Source organism: Geospiza fortis, unplaced genomic scaffold (assembly GCF_000277835.1).
Source record: "Geospiza fortis unplaced genomic scaffold, GeoFor_1.0 scaffold229, whole genome shotgun sequence".
Classification (NCBI taxonomy): Eukaryota; Metazoa; Chordata; class Aves; order Passeriformes; family Thraupidae; genus Geospiza; species Geospiza fortis.
Window position 1 is genome coordinate 2,251,751 of NW_005054357.1, and position 19,986 is coordinate 2,271,736.

Here is a 19,986-nt window from a genome sequence, read left to right on the forward strand (position 1 = left end):
ACACTTCATGCATTTTTTTCTTTTTCCACAAAGCAACCCTTTTGCTGCTGAGGTTTATGAGGTAGTTAAATAGGATTATTCCTGTTTTAAAAGAGGAAAATTGAGGCATAAAAATTTATTTGCTCATGATCTTATGAGAAGTCTGAGCTCCAGGAGAAGGACCAAGTTTGTCCTAGTTATTTTCAAGCCAATGTTCTACCTGTAGGCCACTTCTGCCTCTTCCCTGGTATTTTCCATGAGCTTTAGGAAACATTTCTGAACATGCTTTTTGGCAGCCAATGTACATTTGCAATGTGAGAAGCAATAATTTTCTAAAAGGAACCATTGGGTAATACTGTAGTAGGAAAAAGGCAGTAGTGTGGATGCATACAATTTGTTTAGGATATTTAGATTTCATGTCTCCTAACAGGTCAGATTGTGCCCACTGGGTATTTTAAGATGCAGTCTTTTATCCTAAGAGAAATATGTGCTTTTGTGGAAACTGAAATTCATGTCACCTTCATTTTAGTAGAAGGTGGAGGGGCAGCAAGTAAAATGAAAGAACCAGAAGGAAGAAAAACAAATTTGAAGCATTTATTTTGGACAGTTTTCACACAGCTTCCTTTTAATCCCTGATTAACAGATGAAAGAAGATACACTGAGACACAGCTCTAGTACTAAACCCTTTGATAAGAGAATTACAATGTCTTTATTGTGCAGGCTTAGTTGATTTGTCTGCATCATCTTCTGCAGCAGTGATTGCTAGGCAGCCAAAGGAGAGTGCAGAGGAGAAGCTGTTTTCTGTGTGGTGTTCAGGACAGGCATTTATCCCAGGAGCCATTACTGTCCGTAATGCCTACTGCTGATTATCAAGGCTGGAGTTCCAGTGCAAATAAAAATTGTCCTTGGATGGTCCAAAGCAATGATAAATGTCATTGGTTCACTATTGAACTTAGAAAAGGAAAGCAGTGAAAAAATCATTGTCATATTTATCAGAAGGAAGATGAATGTATCTAACATATGCGCAGCGTCCCCTTTCAGCCAGGTCTGAGGATGGAGCAGCAGCTTTGCTTTCTCCTAGATGAGCCTCTCCATGGGTGGTGGCTGCAGCATGTCCCACATCTCCAGGCGGGAGCCGTCCTTCTCCTGGCGGCTGGGGCTGTAGGTGCCCTGCGTGGCGCGTTTGGTGGCCGTGACGGCCGACACCGCCATGGCCAGCGACAGCAGCACCAGCAGCGCCAGCGTCACCGAGCCCACGGCCGCGAACACGCTCGAGAGCACGTCCCCTGCCAGCTGCAAGGATGGAAACCACTGCCAGGTCACTGCCACCAAGGAACACTGAGACACACCTGGGCTGCCCCAGAGGGACAACAGAAACCACTCTATGGACAGGGCTTCACGTGGGTGAGTTACTGCTGGAGCACCATTGACTGTAGGGAATGAACACATTAACTACACCAACCCCTCCATCTTGTCCTCTGGACTCCCAGAGTGTGACTGCATGTTTAGTGTTCAGGGCAGATGAATTTCCCATAAGGACCCATTTCTTTTGACAGTTTCCTTGCCTTGAAAATAACCTGCAAGTTAATATGTCTGTGGGCTGCAGTAGTAATTCAGCAATTATTTAACCACTTCAATAAAAATTCATTATTCCTAGAAATTTCCTATATTCCTATATTTCCTTCATATTTCCTAAAAATTCACTATTCCTATTATTCCTAGGAGCTAATTTGAATGTATATTGAGTTACATTTCTTGCTGGAGGAGTGAAATTTATATTAATATTTTTACATACATATATATATATATACACACACACTTACATATATAGAAATTTCACTTACATTAAATATTGTGAAATGTAGTATTTCTACAGACACTCCTACCAGTAAACTTTTCTACCAGCATTTTTGCATGAAATAAGCATTTAGAGGCTGCACAATAGTGCATAATCTGCATATTTTCACAAGTGAGTTTTAAAATATTCAAGCAACTCTTCCACATACAGACTTCATAGGTTCATCTAATTAAACATAAGCAGTACAGTAAAAGATGAATGAAAGGATGTCTGATTTTTGGGGTTTTTCAGTTTTCATGTGGCAGTGGGAAATGTAGTAATGTCAGAAGGCAGAGTGCACATAAACCTATCTGTCAGCTGGAAAGCTTCAGACCACTGAAATTTCATAGTTGGTAGATGAACATTTTGTACACATCTCTGTATGCACTTTCATGTGTAAAAAATGCTTATGGTGAGGAGAGCAATGAAGTGATGTGGTTAGTGTGGAAAAGTGGTCACTATGGACAGAATGACCCTAGCAGGAATTGAACTTCTGGGCAGATTGTGCCATCCATCACCTTCTGATTTGTATTACAAATGACAGCTGAACTGCCCGAGATGGATGCGCGCTTGAGGCTGAACTTTCAAATCCCCAACTATTTAGAAACAGAAAACAGCAGGTCAGAGCCTGTTTCCCAGTTAGCTGCTCCATGTTCAGGATGTTTTAGTGACCTGCTTACTCGTCATTTCTAAGGAAGGGCAGTCCCAGTGCAGAGCACGAGGATGATTTTGCACTCAGGATGGATGCGCTGCAAGTGGATGCTCTGTGTGCATCCCTGACTCGTGCCTTTGCCAGAGAGCAGCAATGCCAGAGGGAAAACATTAAACCAATCCTGCCTCTTTCTTGCTCTCTCCAATTCCACACTGATGGAAAAGGTCCTGCTATAATAGTAAAAGCAAGTTTGGCTCAGGGGTTCTCTCCAGGGGATAAATGATCGACTAGGATATTTTCCTCTGTCCTTGATGGCTAAATATATGGTCCCTGGGATTTTAAATACATTTTTCCCAATAGGAATAATATAATGCAGGTGTCAGACCAAATGACTACTACTCTAAAACAAGGTGGCATGAAGCATGTTGGTCTATTAAATTGTATTGAATTGGGAAGGTTATTTCATCTTTGGATGGTGTTACAGACCTATTTGAGATCCTAGTTTTGCTCTGTACTCTGTTGGACTATATGACCCTTGTTCCTCTTGTCTCAGAGAGGCAGCAAATTTTTAATGGAATTTTTGTTCTCAGAAGCTCTCTTTTATTTTCATTGCCTGCTCTGGGAAAATAAGGACTAAGATATTCCAGGTTAGCTCTGATCCTGGGGTTGAACAGGCCATTTGCAAGAGAAATTCACTACCACAGGCAGATGGATGGTATGGCCTCGCCTCTGATATGTGAAACTTCTGAATTCAGTCTCCACTTTTCCAGTCCATACTCTTTCCATTCCTGTTGCAAGCATGTCTCTCTCTATCTTTTCATTTATGATAACCTTCAAATTAATTTGATTTCTTAAAGAAGAACTTTTTGCAAAGAATTGGGGTGAAGAAAAAGCTTGCGACTTGCTAAAATGGAGTCACACATCTAAATGTCATTCACAAATTAAAATCATCATAACAGGCATTTTTGAAATTTGGCAATAGTTACTTATTAGAGAAACCTTACCCATCCTGAGCCAATATATAAAAGAAGTTACCCCACTGATCAATATCTGGAGAGCTGGGGGTTTACCATGGTAAGATACATAAGCTAACTTTATTTCTATGTCTATATTGCTTCTATTGCTTCTAATTTCTAAATGTGAAAAAAAAAGGTCTTCATCTTTTAAGGAGGATTCTATTGATCAAAACCCCCTGATGTTCCAGTGCTGCCCCCTGGTTTATCACCCCACAGCTCCCTGCTGAAGTTTCCCATATGAGGTAACCCCTTAGCAGTTGCGCTGAACTGGTAACAAGAGTTGCCAGAAGGCTCTGCAGTCTGGTCCCATCAAAATCAACTGCTTCTTTAGTAATTAATGGCTGAATTGTTAAATTAATTTGGAAAATCAGCTGGCTGATCTTGGAAAAAATATCTGAAAAGCTCTGTCCCCTGTCATCTCAGAGTCTGTTCACTCTGTGTTCGGTGATGATGATAGACTGAAATAATTGTAACTAGTGAGTCCAAAAATAAAAGGGTTGAGCAGCATTTTTAGTAACATTAGTGCTGCTGAAAGAGTGGAAAAGAAATTTTCTGTCACTGACCCTATTTGTTCTTTGCATAATAGAAGGGAGTGGTCACTAGAAATGCAGTTTGAAAGGAAAGGTCCCATATCAGTGCTTCGGGCTTTTCTGACCAGTCCTTGCTGGTGCCTCCACCATGGATGGGTCTGAGCTGTGAACCTCTGGGATGTCTCACAGCAGGGCCCTGGGGCTGCTCTCGTGTGTAGCTGCTCACCTCAGTGCTCCATCCATGTCCCAGATTCCCTGGCTGTGGGTCTGGGGCATCCTAAGGGACTAGGACACACTCCAATAGCAGTTTTCAGCTTCATATCACCATTCCTTCGCCACGTTAACTGGTGAAGCCCTGGCTGCTGAGCTGAGAGCTCAGAGATGGCAGTGGACAGGTTTTGGTGTGTTTGTCACAAGGCTGTTACAGAGTACCCAGCAAGAGGTGCTCTTTGGCCCAGAGCTTCAAAGGCAGAAGAGGAAAGCTCTAGAAAGGAATGGACAGAGCAAGACAAACTTCATTTTGTCTTAGCACACAAAAAAACCACCACAGGACACCTGGGAGCTTGTGAAGAGAAACCAGTTCCTGAATTTTTTTGCTGGAAACCTTTGCTATTAGGGAAGCCTATGCAACACTCCCACCCCCATACTTTGTGATTGTCTGTCAGAAAGAATTCTTGCTAAGAAATAACACATTTTTTGTGATCCCAGCTATTTCTGAATGTAACTTCAGCACTGCTTATGAATAAGGAAATATATGCAAGGTAAATGAAGGAGGGTTAATTAACTGGCTGGGCAATACCTCAGAGATTCTCATCACAGTTTGAGGCTGGACTGAAAGGCCTCCTGAGGGCTCTTCCAACCTGAATTACCTTATGAGCCTGTTCAGAAGGTAGCTGGTGACAGAACAGTTTTAAGAGCCCCTAATATAGAGGAGCTGCCAGTAAAAGCTGCATCCTTGGTGGAAATGGATGTTGGTGGCAAGATGATACCAACAAAATGAGGTTTGCTACCATTGGAAAGCCTATCTGCTTCTCACTAACTTGTTTTTTTTTTTTAGGATGTTCTATTTACATACTTTTGGATGTCAGCTGGAGCAAGATAAGTTTATTTTGGCAAAAATTTTAAAAGAGGAAAGAAAAAACATGGTGGGATTTAGTTTTCATGTAGTGGATGCCTTCATCTGCAAAGCCAGGAGAAAATGCAGGTAAAAAAATCTTTGTCTTTTTCTAAAATCAAGTCTTTTGGATTTTCACTAGTAGTTTCACATCAAAATTGATTTTTTTCCTAGGGTTTAAATATTAAATTTAAATTATTTTTTAATATTTAGATTGCATAATATAAATAATTTAATAGAGTGACATTTCATTATAGCTCTGGGTTTTGCATTTCATTTGGTTATGGAAATAGATTTATTGTTCTGCTCTGGTTCCTTGATCCACTTTTTGAATAAGAAGGGCCCAGTTCAGAAGTCAGAGTTAGAGGCATTCATCAACCCAGTGCATGTTTGCTTACCTTTAAGCAAGCCATCTCCCAAATGGTTATTTTATAGGAGGGAACATTAGGGATTTGCTGTAATGAACATTTCCACGTGTGCCAAGTGTCAAAGGCAGGTGGGACAGCACGAGGGAGCCCAGCCAAGGGCACAGGGCTGCTCCTCCTGGGAGTGTCACATCAGCGCTGCTGAGCTGGGCTAATCCTGCCTTGTGTCCACTCAGGGCTGAGCCAGAGCAGGAGAGAGCAGGAGGAGGCTGCTGTGGTGCTGGCAGAGAGGCAGCGGGTGTGAGAGGGGCAGTGAGTGCTTCCTTGGGGTGCTGCTGTGTGGGGAGGTGCTCCCTGGAGGGGTCTGTGGGGTGTGGGAGGTGTGACATGCTCTGGAGGCAGGAGCTGCCTATCTCTGTGCCTGGGCATGAAGGGTTAACCCACCTTCATTTCAGGATCCCTCAGAACGTGCCTGGTTCTGGATGCATCTCCAGACAGAGACATCAAGGCAGGCTCTGATCACAGGGATTGACAAACCCCAAAGGGTTCCGTTCCCTGCCACCTGCAGGGCTTTTCGGGATTTCTGCAGCTGCTCATGCCCACTGGAGCTTTTGCTGGGCAAGTCTCAGATCCTGAGTCCTGACACCACTCACAAGGTTATCAGCTCATTGCTGGTAAGAACATCTGATCCCTGCTGCCCAGATTCACTGCCTCCAAATCACAGCCATTTGCTGTGGTAACAACTGCCTTGAGTAGTCCTAATCCATGGCAGAGTTACTTTGAAAGGGTTGGGGGCATAAGGGGATAATAGTGAGCAGCCAGGGAAAAGCCATTTACTTGATTGGAAGGCCCACAGATATGCTGAGTTCGTTTCACAGAGGATTTACAGCCATCTTATTGGAACTTTTTTCTGTTACAGGCTGAATTCAAATAAGAATTGGTGTAGTTCAAGGAGAAATCCAGTCAGGCACACACAAATCTGTTATCATGAGGTGCATTGATAACCCCAGCCTGTGAGGCCACAGTTTATTTTCAACAGCAATGAAGTGGCCATAAATCTACAGATTGACTTTGTTCTAATAAAAGTACATTAAATGAAGGCACAGGAAGTCCTTTTTTCTGTGATTTTCTTTTTCCACCTTAGCAAACTGTGGCCTATTGCTCTCCCTCACATCACCTGCAAAATGTAGCTGCTCTGTTTGTGCTAAACACCAGCCACCATGTTCCAAGAGCTGCTGGGCTGTTGAGTTCAAGCAGTAATAATAATGATAATAATCATCATCATCATCTGTTTGGGACTCATTTAAGAAGCACAGATTCATGTCAAGCCAAACAAAGCACAGGCCACTGGAAAAGGCAAACTATTTTTAAGATGTTATAAACATCACCTATTTTCTTTAACTGCTTTATCCTTTAAAGGTTTATCCTGGTTTCCTACTTCATGCTGCTGTCCATGTGGGCACTGATCTTTGAATGTATCTATAAACAGTTATTTTTCAGGTCCTTGAATAGTTTACTCCTTGCTGCTTTGGTACCTGTGGCAGCACTTAGTGCACCTTAGCTGATTTTTCCACTGTTTATCATCAGTGAGACCACACACTCCTTTTCCTTCTGCACACCTCAGAACTCTTCAGTTCATCTTGAGGGCTTCAAAAGTGGCAGTTGCATTGCACAGACATTCCTCTTGTCCCCTGAAGTGATTCCTGAAAGGTGCAGTATTTGCTGTACTGTGAGCCTGGTGCCTAACAAGTTTCAGGATTATCTGGTAAGAAAAGTGCTTGAGTTCTCTCAGATTGAGAAGCAGAAGGCAAGAGTTTAAAACAGACCTAGGAAGACCATTGCAGGGCTTTTGTCTAGTTTTGCATCCTTTATGAGTAAGAAAAGGACAGTTTGTAGGGCCAGATTCGGTTGTGGAGCCTTGAACACCTGAAGATCTCAGTGCCTGAGGTGTGGCTGCTTCCCCTTGCAGGCAGCCAGCCCAGAGCTGCAGTTCAGGGGGTCTGTGGGTGCCACAAACTGGCTCTGGTGCCTTCTGCATGCAGGGCAGCACCCCAAGGTAGCATCACTGCTTTTTCCTCTGCATGTGAGGAACCTCTCCTGCTGGGCCCATGTTCACTGGGAAGAGGCTGTCCTGGGGTCCCTCACCTCCCTCTGTAGGCCTCTGAAAATATCTCTGAACCTCAGTGTCTCAAGAGCTGTAGATCATCTTGAATTTCCAGCATTGCTGTTGCTGTTTCTGCCATCAGCCCCTGAGTTATTTTCCTGATAGGTGCAGGGAAATACAATTCCACAGCCTGGAGGGCCTGAATGAGACTCTGAGTCCTGTTCCTGCCCCTGTGGACATTGCTGAAGAGAAAACTTAGGTGACTAATTCTGATGTGTGCAGGATATCCACTGCATTTAAGCAGTTCATCTTGAAGGAGAAAGATTTTAAGTAATCTTTTAGATTTCTTTTTTGTTTTCTTGTAGGTGTTATTGTCTGAATATTTTCTTGAAATGTCTCTGAAGAAATTATGTTCACTACAACCTCTTTATAGGATATGTTTTTATATAATGTAGTTTGAATAGTTTGTCTTAGCTGATGGCTGACAGTTTTAATTGATTCCTTCCTGGAAAATGTCAACTTTCAGTTTTCTGACAGTTCTTGAAATCAAGAAAAAAGCATGGAGAGAATTCATGTTAGTTGCTATAATGATAAATTGGTCATCTGGCTTGACCAGCTATAGATCAGAAAAATGCAATCTTTACTATGGAGGAATAATTACATCTGTGGCAGTCTGTGAGAAAATGAAGAAGATGGAGATGATTGAAGTCTAGGATTTAGCTGGGCTTGCAGAGAAAGCACCTCATTAAGAAATTCTGACAGCCTCCCTCCTGGCACGTGAAGTTGCACTGTTGTGACACTACAGAAGTTAATGAGGAGGTTTGTTCTAATTATAGTGGAGCAAGAAATTGGAGATTGGAGACGGAGCTCTCTGAAGCGTTGCAACTAAATTGTAAAGCAGACTTCAGTGGAACAAGGGTGTTGTTCACATTAGTCCTGATCTCCCAGTCAGACCAGCTTACCCAGACCTCCTCCTCCCCACACTGGGCTGCAGGACCATTCCCAGATCACCTTAACCAGTGCTGTGTTTAAATCAGAGCAATTTGCCCCCTCCTCAGTGCTGGTACATGCAGCAATACATGGCTTAGGTGGCCTTCTATTGGCAGTATCAGCCTTTTGGGCACAAAGCTTTTCCAGCTTGGAAGGCTCACTTTTAGGAATTAACCTTTAAAGAACAGGCTACCTACAGTAACTATAATGTCTTTAACTACTTGTAGTATTGATATCTGGTTTCTATTAACTATTTAATGCAAGCAGTCCAGACATGGAAATAGAGGAGTTTAGTACATCTGGGATGGTCTGTCTCAGGCAGAAGGAACAATAGTCCTGGCTTTGGCCACCACACTGTGCATGAGCTCAGCCATGCACCCAAAAGAGCCAGAAGTACATAAGCAGCCCCTTAAAATCTGCATCAGCTGTTTTGCTGGATCAGTATCTCCCAGACTGCTGAATGCCTTTTAGGCAGCAGAGTGTTGGTTGCACAGTGATTTGGGTGCCAGTTTGGGAGGACAGCTCTCATTGAGCTGGGGGCTTTGAGAAGGCTCCTTGATAGTGCTCCTGCAGCAACTGCCAGTGCTAATTTTGTCAGTGTTCCAGCTCTTTTTAAGATCATCTGAGTGGTGCAGCACAGATTAAATGTGCAGCTCCAATGTGTTGTTATGAGATGCCTTTTAAAATTCTATCGACAGCCTCTGGTGTAGGAACTTCACCATCTGCTGCAATCTGAAAGGAATAGAAGGAAAAATCTATAGCTGGTGCAAATCCAGGCAAACCATGCTGAGGAGGAGTTTGTCCCATAGCTGCTATATCACAGACTAGACAAATGTTTTAGTGAAGGTGTCAGTCTCTGGGGTGCAACATCCTTTTCCAGTTTGGGAAATGCTTTGGGGCATCATACAGAATTATTTTTGTGCGTGCCTGCCAGCACAGTGTATCAGGTGGTGTTTCTTCACAGGGCATAACTGCTTTGCAGCTTTGAGACAGCAGATTCCGTGTGAGTACATCCTGGTGGTGGATAAAAGCCTCATCAGGCAAGCATCTTGCAGGAAGAAATGGGGGATATTTAAACCCAAGACTATCACTGAAAAGGCTGGCTTTTTGTTTTCCCCTGCATGTGGCCAGGTTGAGTTTACTGCATCCCTGGAGCTGCCACAGTAGAAGTGGCACCTGAAGAGGGATTTGGAAGAACACACAGGCCTTTTGAGAAAGTCTGCTGTCATGGGAGAGTGAAGTGGTTGTGAAGGGGTCAGGAGGTTAAACCTCCAAACAGGAGAAGAATAAGAAAAGATGCTACAGTGCTGAAGAGGAGGGCAGGACAGTTTCCAAGGAAAAGAAATGGAGAGAGGTTCAGCAGACAGAGTGAAATAGTTAAAATTATGAGACAGAAGAATGAATTTCAAAACTGTTTTCTTCATTGATTGCACAGGTGCTGGTCAGAGCAGCATGTGCAGGATGATGTTGTGACACCCAAGATGGGGCTGATGGTAATGACAGCATTTGGAGGAGAGAATGGGGCAGGGAAGGGTAATGTAGGCTATCAACAGCTAAGTCAAGGAAGCAACTAAACCATTTCTACTCTCTTAGGCAAACCTCTGCTTCTCTGATTTTTTCCATGTATATTTTATCTGTCATTCTAGATTCCAATCTCTTCTGTACAGGGAAAAAAAAGGCAAGAGAGATTTTGCTGAGGTATTTGCAATGTGGAAGTTCTGTCTGAGTGAATACCTGCTTGCTGTTTCTCCTCACTAATGTGTTTCCTTGCACATTCTTTTCACCAGATGGGATTTGCCTGTATTAGGAATTATCAGTCTAATTAACTGTAATGGATTTGCACAACCTGACTTGTGCACAATGTGGAGTTGCTCAAAACTCCCCTTTTCAGCACACGGCAGCTGAGGTTAAAGATCTCTTTCTTAATCAGTGATGTTAGTGGTAAGTGTTCTTTTATTTCTGTAATCAGGTCTTTGAGAACAGCCCCAAGGACCCATCAAGCCCAGCCTCACAAAGGGAGCATCCATCTCCTGTGGGCTGAGCTCCCTGCCTGTGACCATGGGTAGCAGGCTCTGGTCCTCTTCCCCCAGATCCTGTTCTCTTGCTGAAACTCGGTGCTGAAATTGAGAGCCCTGCCTCTCCCTGCTTTCTGTGGGAGTGAGAAACTGCTCTGTCCAGTGCTGCACAATAAACAGGTGGGTCAGCTGTGTATGGCATGGCACAGGCTGTTACAATTCCTGCCCAATTTTGTAACTGCCAGACACTTCCCATCCCTGCTTCTCTGCTAATAAGCAAAGGCAACGATCTCAAAACTGTTCCATGAAATTCTTCTCCATTCCTGGTGCTGAGCTCCTGCAAACCAGCCATGTGTTGCTACCTAGCATTAATAGGATGCTGTCAAGTGGTGCTGCAGGAAGGAGCACTGTGACTGTTTCACACTGTCAGACAGCAAGGTATCGAGTCAGCAGCGAGCCTTTGCTGGGAGCAGCACTTCGATTGCAGCCATCTCCTGCTTCCAACTGTAAATATTAATAGTGTAAGATAGACCTTCACTGGCTGCAGAATATTGCCTTAGCATGCTACGTGACACTGTCACGTTACTTTGCTAATTACATTCCTTGATAAAAACTTTCAGTGTGTTTTTATCCCTCTGGCTGTTTTTTTTTTCGCCTAGTAGAAAGGGGATTTGAGACAACAAAAATAATTTATGGTTTAGTTTCAGGAGAGGCTTTGGAAGAGGTGCATGTAGGTAAAGTTTAACAAAAAAAAATCCAAAAACTGCTATGTTAATAATTATTCAGACTTGATTTAGACCTTTCATTTGTTAGTAAAGTTAGTTTTTATCTTTTTTTAAGTGTTGTCTTGTTGATAGAATTGTGCGAGTGTCTATCTCTGAATCTCATCACTGGCCTCAGGGATTCTTGGATCAAGGACTGCATACCTAATATGGGATCTATCATTGTATCAATCTATTAATATCATTGTATTGGTATTGTGGCATTCAACAGGTTTGCATCTGAATGTGAACTGGATGAAGCCAACTCTGATAACTGCTTTTTGGGTATCTGCTGAAGGTGCAAATGTTTTAGAAAGTCTCTTTCTACATTATAGCCAGCACAGCACATGAGAAAGGTCTCTGAAAATGCAGTAGAAATTTCTTTTAACTTTCTACTCCATGCTTTTACCTTACTGCCACCTAAAGATAACTAACAGAAAATACATTGTACTGAGATAAGAGTACAGATTAGAGAGTTTTACCCTGATATGCTGGGAAGGAATGGTAACCCTATCAATGTCTTTGTTTTAAGAAGAATTCCTGCACTTTCAGATTTTGTTGAAGATCATACCTCTTGGGAATAGGAAGGAAATCTGCTGACTCAGCTCACTGAGTTTACCTCTGGTCCCCCAAGGCAAGGCATGCTGACTGTGAGGCCACCTCACCCTGTTCCTGGCCAGGTCTGTTTAACTCAGATGATTAACTCAATTATTAACTCAGATCTCCTCAGTACAGGCTGAAAGTAGCATTTCTACAGTGCATGGGGTCAGGTCACCTCTGCATGCAGGTGTAAGGCATTTCTGGTAGAGCCCCTCTTTGATTCCTCCTGTCTCAGATGTGAGTGGCTGCTGTTGAACAGGCAGCCTGTTCCTCCTCAGCACCATCCTGGTGCCTTGTTTCTCATTCAGTAGTTTTCAGCTTGGAGAATGTCTGCCTTTAAGCAGCCTTTGGTCAGGGAGGGCAACTGAGGCATGAAACAGAAACACAATTAGCCCACGACCAGTCAGGCAGCTCATGGTGGAAACAGTGATTGAATTTAATCTCTTCCCTCTGCCCAGACTCTGCCTGTCAGTCCCACCAGGGCAGCACAGCCCTGCCCAGCTCCAGCACTGCCCCTGCCAGTGGCACTGCTGAGGTCTGGCCCAGGGGGTGCCCTCCAGGCTCTGCCTTGCTGGGTGCCTGTGCGGTTGCTGGGGCAGGGGTGCAGGAAGCCCTGAGCAAGAGGGCCTGGCAGGTGATCTTTCATTTTTGCTGTATGACTTTTTTTGAGAGAAGTTTGGCATTCTCTGTTGTTTAAACTGCAATACTGCATTTACACTGGTAATAAATCCCTCATATGTGCCTACTGCAGGTTTACAGTCTGCACTTGGACTAAACTCACACTTGCACATCAACTGCCCTGTGGTTATTCATTCCCTGAGCACCAGGACAGATGCTCTCTCCCAGGCTGGCCAGCCAGGACTCCTCTCAGGCAAACACCCTGGAGTGCAGTCCTCACTCCTCTCTTCCTGAGGGTCAACTCCCTGCCCCGTGGGACAATCAGAGATTCAAGCCTGCTCTGGTTTTATATATTTTCAGATATTGGAAGGATCTGGCTCCCCCAGCCTCACTGCTGGTAACTGCCTCAAGCCAGTGATGACCCTTTTTGTTAAAGTACCTGGTCTGGTCATGTTGCAGTGTTCAAGATTGTTCATCCTCTGTTAAAGTTCCACTCTGAAGTCTCACAGACCTGACACTTTGCTTGCTGGCTATCTGTATTTTTCATACCAAAAATAGGCCATTTAATTCAAGTAAAAATGTGATCAGTGATTTCCAAAATGCTTTTTTGTATGGCTCTGAGTAACTCTCTTCCAATTGATACTTGCATCCTTCCTTAAAATATTCCCAAACTCATGTGCATTAGCAAAGTAATCAGAAAATCAGGTAAGTTATATCTATTTTGGCAGAAGTTTCATACATTAGTGTTTTCTCCTGGAAGAATACTTCTGCTTCCTCCTTCATCAGTAGTTTTTGGAGAAGGTGGAAAGAAATTATCAGAAGCTAAGAATCTTTGACTCCAAATTTTCTGGAAGTGAAGTAAGTTGTTTCAGGTCTCTGGGTCCAGGCCAGTTGCAGTCTGAGCAGCCTGAGTGCTCCTCCAAGGCAGAGTGGGTAGCTGATACTGAATGGAAATTTACCTTTCCTGCCTACTCCATCCAGAGAACTTCACTGGTGTGGAGATTATTGCTTAGCAGCAGGTTCTACCAACAATGCTTTTGTAGATTTAAAGTGTTTAAAGCATTCTGGGATAGACTGTGGTCGGTGTCTCTCTCTCTCTGTTCACTTCCTAGTGAAGGACAAGATAATAACACATGGGCACCTTACAGAGCTGTCCCAAGCATTCACTTGAAATAATGAATAATTTTTCCTGTATTCAGATGCAGCCCAGGTGTTCAGTGCTGTTTGACTTTTACACCCACTGAAAGGACAGGTGAAAATTTGGGTGGGATAATGACTTCCAAACCTGCAGAAAGTGACAGAAGACATGGCCTTTACTACTGGCATTAGGTCTACCTTGAAGGATGGGTTACATTTTCATATGTACTGAAACCAAGCATTTTCTTTCAGCCTGGATGAGGTTTGTGTTTTATTAAAGGAAACAAAATAAGAAAGGACCAAGTGCAATTTTCCATGAGACACAGCAGTGTCCTGCCTGATTCTCATGTGCAATATTCTGGTTAGTTCACAAAATGGTAGCATTTGGGATGAAAAAAGGCAACAGTGAAATGCCTGTGTAAAATCTGTGCCTATGCTGCCATTTCACTGAGGGCTCAGAGTGAGCCTGGATAAAATCAACATGTGCATTAGCATTGGTGAATACAAAGTGAAATTAGCCTTGCAGAAGAGGTGGTGTTGCCAGGCCCTCCCAGAGCCTGGTCTCTAGTTTGTCATTGATTTTAATTGGGAGCAGGTTTGGGCTTTTCTTTGGAGTTTATTTTGGCTTGGGTTGGGGTATTTTTGGGTGTGCAGGTTTTTTGTGTGTGTGCATATTTGTTTTATGTTGCTGGGGGTCTTTTGGTGTGGTTTTTTTGTTGGTGGTGTTCCAAGATTATCAGCTCCCAGGTGTCAGCTCCCAGGCTGTGCTCACTGCATGCATCCTGCTCCTGCATAACTGATACAAAGCCAAAGGGGAGAAAGGGTCTTGTTCCAGGCTGATCTGGGAAGCCACTGCACCTTTAATTCACCCACAAATGGTTACTGCTTGGAGAAGAGGGAACAGAGGGTCCTGTCCCTTTGGAGAGAAGAAGAGGACAGCTTGTGATGTTACCAGTGCTTCCCCAGACAGAAAGAGAAGTATTTCCATTTATCTCTGTAATGGATAAATTAGACCCCAAAGTATTAATGTGTTTGAGAATCCCCAGTATCCCTACCCTACCATTTCACAGGGATCACTAACAATCAAAGCTGTCTCCACTAGTGTTCTGTTCACTCTAATCTGTTCACTCTAAATAATTACAAAGATTTGTAAAGCTGCTGATTTCCTTGTCCTTTGAATTACAGCAATACCACATTTTTTACTTCAGTGCTCTTATTTTTTTGGAAAACCAAATAATTTCTTCTACCAAATATGATTTAAATGAATTCAAGGACTGTTGTGTTTGCTGCACATTTATATTGTTACACAAATATCTGAGTATTCTACCAAGCTCTGCCTCTCATTTAAACAGTATTCTGTATCAAAATAGATGTGTTCTTGATCATTTGAAACCAAAATTTTTTTCAGATTCTCTCAGAACAGGAATTATTTTTATTCCTTTTCAGTGGAGTAATATTCCAGAAGCCCAGTAAAGTGTGTAATTTTTTTCAGATGTTATTAGGAATGGAGTTTCATATCAAGAAGTGAAAAACAGAAGAGAACATTAGGTCTCATGAAGCATATAAGAAAAAAATAGGACATAAAATTTAGTATCTGAACAATGCAGGCACAGACTGCATGAATGTGTTATAAAGTGAGCAATGACTGGAGTAAATACCCATGTGATGTGGATGTGGGTCCACAGGGAAAACATCAGAAGGTGAGAAGAGGGAAGACAATGCCATTGCAACAGAAAGGATGGTGTACAGACAAAATGTGTTAGTCTGAATACTAAAGTGTTATGTGAGCACTGTGCTGGAGCTGATTCTGTACTGCAGAGTGTTATGCTGTCATGTGTCATCTGGGCTCCCTTTTCTGCTTATATTTACCATGCACATTAAATATTCAACTGCTTTTCACTGATGCATGCAGTAATCCTGGCCCTGTGAAGAGCTTTCTTGTCTTTCCCAGCTAGGACACATTAGATACCCTTATTGTCTTTGCATCCTAATGCTTTTGTACCTTATGTTGTGACACACATTAAATGTGTTTCATCCAATATCCTTTCAGAAGTTTTAGTTAAATCCTCTGTTCTGAATGCAGACTAATACAAAATAGCAATGGGTATTAAGGCATTGTTCTGCTCTGAAAAACAACTGCAAAAATGGCATTGTGACATTTTCAGTGACTTCCAGAGCAGAGCTGCTCATTTTATAAATGTAGAGATGTTTCTTCTTGCCCCACATTTGACCTGGCACCGGAATAAAGCTGAGCCCTCTCTGGCTCCTACCATCAATGATAAGGATTCTGCCACGGTGGGTGATCTGCAACCACACAAATGATGTGAAACAAATAGACTCCAGCTTCTTCCCAGCTCAGTTATGCTGATTCTGCTGGGCTAATAAAGTACAAATTTATTTCAGCCATTGAAATAATCTTATTTCAATAGACTACCATCAGACTGTAAAAGTTTACCTGTTCTGTACAAACAGTGGCCCTGATGAGGGTTTTCTCAAACCTAGTAAGGTACTACAGAGAGTAAATCAGAAGTACCAGGAAATGCCCTTTATGCTTCCAGGGGAAGCCTTGCAGGATCTAAGTTACATAGCCCAGAGTGTTTATTTCCCCCCCACAGGTCTTGGGAGCCTCAGGAAAACTGACAGGTGAGAGCTGGCTTCTGCTCATTGATAGCTCTGCTGGCCCAGGGCTTGCTCCCTGCTCTGGCAGGAGTGCCAGCAGGGATGTCACGGCATGGGTGCTGCAAGCAGAGGGCATCAGTTCTGAGCAGGGATTCAGTTCTCTCTCCACTGCTCCCCAAGCACTGCTGGGTTCAGTGTGATGTCAGAACTGCTGGTGAGGGGTTTTAAACCCTTCTGATTTCCTGAGATTCTATCATTAGAGGCACCTCACCCACAGTGGAACCCTATTTCCACAGGGCCCTTCAGAGAATGGTGTCATTTTGGAACTGTTACACTATCCTTCCATACCAGACCTTTCCAAGAGGCTGCCAGAGCTCTGGAGAAGCAGAAGTCCCAGCAGGTACAAACGTGCTCCTCATTAAGGCCCCAGCCTGCTGCTCCCAGGAGCTCAGCCTGACCTTGCTGCCCCGAGCCCTGGGCTGCTCTGGGACTGTCCAGGAGAGCCTGGAGCTGAGCCCAGGGGGCAGAGCCTCTGCTCCCTGCTGCAGCCTGTGGCAGCTGCAAGGAGCTTCTCTGGGACTGGGCACCCACAGCTCCTCAGCTCCTGCTGTGGACAAGCAGCAGGTGAGTGGCCTGTCTGAAACTCAGGCTGGCAGCCCTTTTCAATTGACTTACCCAGCTTAACTTGTTCATTTTACCACACCCCTGAGGCTGGCTGCTGAAAATCACTGTCTTGGTGCTGTCAACATTGGGCATTCAATCTTAGAGTAAGAATAAAAATTATCATACTGCCTTAAAATATATTTTAATAAGATTTCTTTTTAATTTTGTCGTTAACTTTTTTCCCTCTATTGCTCTCAAGGGCTTCTTTGGGAGGTCTAGAAAAGTATCTGCTTATGTGGAGGCTGAAATATGTGTATAGGAGCAGAAATACCAGATAGCTAGGGCAGAATTTTTCACTTGGAAGGTGCTTCCAATATAGCTAACCTAATTTTCCAATTTTCCAATTTTTTCCAATATTTCTACCCAATTTCATAAATTAAAATATTCTAAAGTATGAAAGTGTCCTGACCATCTGCAGTAGGAAAGAGCATGAACAAATCTGTACCGATGGTGAAGAGAACAAAGTACTTTTAGAGTTTTGCAATCTCAAGACAGAAACTGATGGGAGTACTGGCTTAGAACTGGTGCAGAGTGGAAACTTAACCTGCATGGGCTGTAATTGTCATTAGATCACTCCACAGGCCTTAAAACCAAAATCCTGTTGATGTTTCTGTGTACAAGGTAGAGGTGTACAAGAGCAAGGCATGCAGGTAAAGCCACAGTGAGACTGGGGGAAAACAGTCTGCTTGTTACATTCCTGATGTCCATGTCTTTTAGTCAAATGGTAATTATCCATTAATAGCCTCATAAGTATGAATATGTAAATAGCTATGGAATGCATTATTCATGAATCACCAGGCATTAATTATTGTAATTAAGTATCATTTGCTACGTCCCTTCCAGTTAATGAATACATTAACTAATCACTGTAGAGCAGATTCAATCAAAATTCCCTGTGTCTGTGCTATGGAAGCCTGAGAGAGTTTTATTGAATTTAGATTCAATATTGAACATATCCAACATGCTTATCAGTGTATTTTTAATGACATTAAGTGTGAATCATAACCTCCAGTGCATGATGCTTGTCCTTGTGCCCAGGAGGATGGAATGGTACCAGCTGGAAGAGAACGTGGAAGCAGCAGTGCTGCAGCACACGGCAGCAGCTCTGTGAACCGAGGACAACTTCAATTCTGGGACATGAAATCCACCTCCACTTTCAAGTCTCATGTATATTCACATGTACAATAGGAGAAGGGGTGTGTTTTGTGAGGGAGTGCTGTCCCAAAGGTGCTGCTGGTGACAATGTTCAAGGAACAATTCCAAAGCTCAGCTGGAGCTGTTTGCCAGCACCAGCAGGACCCAGCCCTGGCAGGATGTGCTCCCAGTCTAATGGGGCTCAAGGCACTCCTGAAACACGAAGTAAAATGAACAACCCAACCCTGGGTTTTGTCTTTACTCCCTGGGGATCCATTTCAACTAATGGTAATCTCGGAACCACAGAAAGAAGATTTGCTGCAGCTTTTATTTCACTGCCTTTTTAGGGTTATAGTTCTCAGAACCAGGCCTTGTGGGTTTTGAAGTAGAAATTTTGAATAATTTATTGCAAACAAGAGTTTCATTATTTTTAGGGAGAATCACTAACTCAAGATATAAATATATAAGTTCAAGCGCTGAAAGTTAATATAAACAAGTAAAATGCCCTCTTGGCTGAACTTTTGGCTGTCAGGGCAGAAAAAAATATTTCCAAAGAAAGAATGAAACCTTATTTCATCACTGTTAGTTTGAAGCAGATTTTTTCCTATTTTTAGGTTCACCAATGTACTGTAGTCACGTGCAGTGAGTAAATGATTATTGGATCTAGTTTCCTCAGTAATCTGGGAGTAAGAAAATCTAAATAAGCATATATCAAGGATATTTTCAAATTCACAAACACATGGGCTCTTTGTAGTTAAAACTGTCATAAGATACAGCAGCAGAGACGGCTTAGTCAGAGCCTGGATTTTTAAGAGCCAGAAGTAAGAACAATGGTCAGTAAAGACAATCTGCCACTCCCTGGAGACACCTACTCGGTGAAAACCCCCTTGTGTATTTTCCAAGCACAGTGAAGAATATGCTCTCATTCATCCCACAGCTGATGCAAATCCCTTTGCTCTCCCTTCCAGTGTCTCCATCACTGCTGTCTTCCCCCTCTTTTCAGAAATCTAAATTCTGCCTCAAGCCCAAACACTGTTAGTTCTCATTACCCAGCTTTATGAATGACAGTCACTGGCATCTGAAATCCAGTCTGAGTCTCAGTACCACAGAGGGATCCATTACAGATATTACCAACATGGAGCAGCACAAGCTATGCCTCCAAAAATCATGACCTTGTTTTTCGGCTTTCTTTCATTTGCATGTCTTGTATCCCTCCTCTAATTCTGAATATATTGAGGTGATGTTTTCCCAGCTTCTTCTCAATGTCCAAATTAGTAGGAGTGTGTTTTGATATTTCTTTTTTAAATAAATACTGATTTTCTACAAAAGCATGAACTCAGCAGGGAGTTTCTGTTCTTAATTTAAAAAAAATCAACTATCAAAAGATTTGAAGTACAATTGCAACACTGGAGATGTATGAAGGTCTTGCTATTATATCTTAATATTAAACATGAATAATGGCCTTTTCAGTTCCTTGAATTCTAAAAAATCTTAGCAATTGGACATTTTTCCAAAAAGGTTAGTACCCAGTGCCATTATTCATCCAGCTATTTTTTTATGTTTGCTTTTATACCAGTTTTCTTTTATTTGTCTGACACCTGCATCTCTTAAAAAATATAGAAAAGTATTTCACTTAACCTGGCACTTGTTTATTTATTTTTTGACTTTTAAAACTAGAAATACCAAGTCTGCAGGAGTGCAGCTGGGGTGGTTGGAGTGGCTGAAGAGCTTCAGTGGGAAGCACCTGCCTGACCCTGCCCTTCCAGAACTCCTGGAAAACTCTGGGATGAAGCAGCCTTGGTTGGTGTGTGGTGTTCCTGTGAAGTGCTCAGAAAACATGGAAAACTGAAAG

At 42.8% G+C, this 19,986-nt stretch overlaps 1 protein-coding gene across 1 annotated transcript in view; it reads right to left on the minus strand.

Annotated features, from left to right (window-relative positions):
- Positions 1 to 586: 586 nt before the first annotated feature.
- The window catches only part of CRB1 (crumbs cell polarity complex component 1), a 95,339-nt gene continuing 75,939 nt past the window's right edge, over positions 587 to 19,986 (minus strand). The window contains exon 12 of the mRNA XM_031059157.1: positions 587 to 1,272. Within this exon, the coding sequence (XP_030915017.1) occupies positions 1,057 to 1,272 (216 nt within the window). The 3' untranslated portion in view covers positions 587 to 1,056. The remainder of the gene's footprint in view (positions 1,273 to 19,986) is intronic.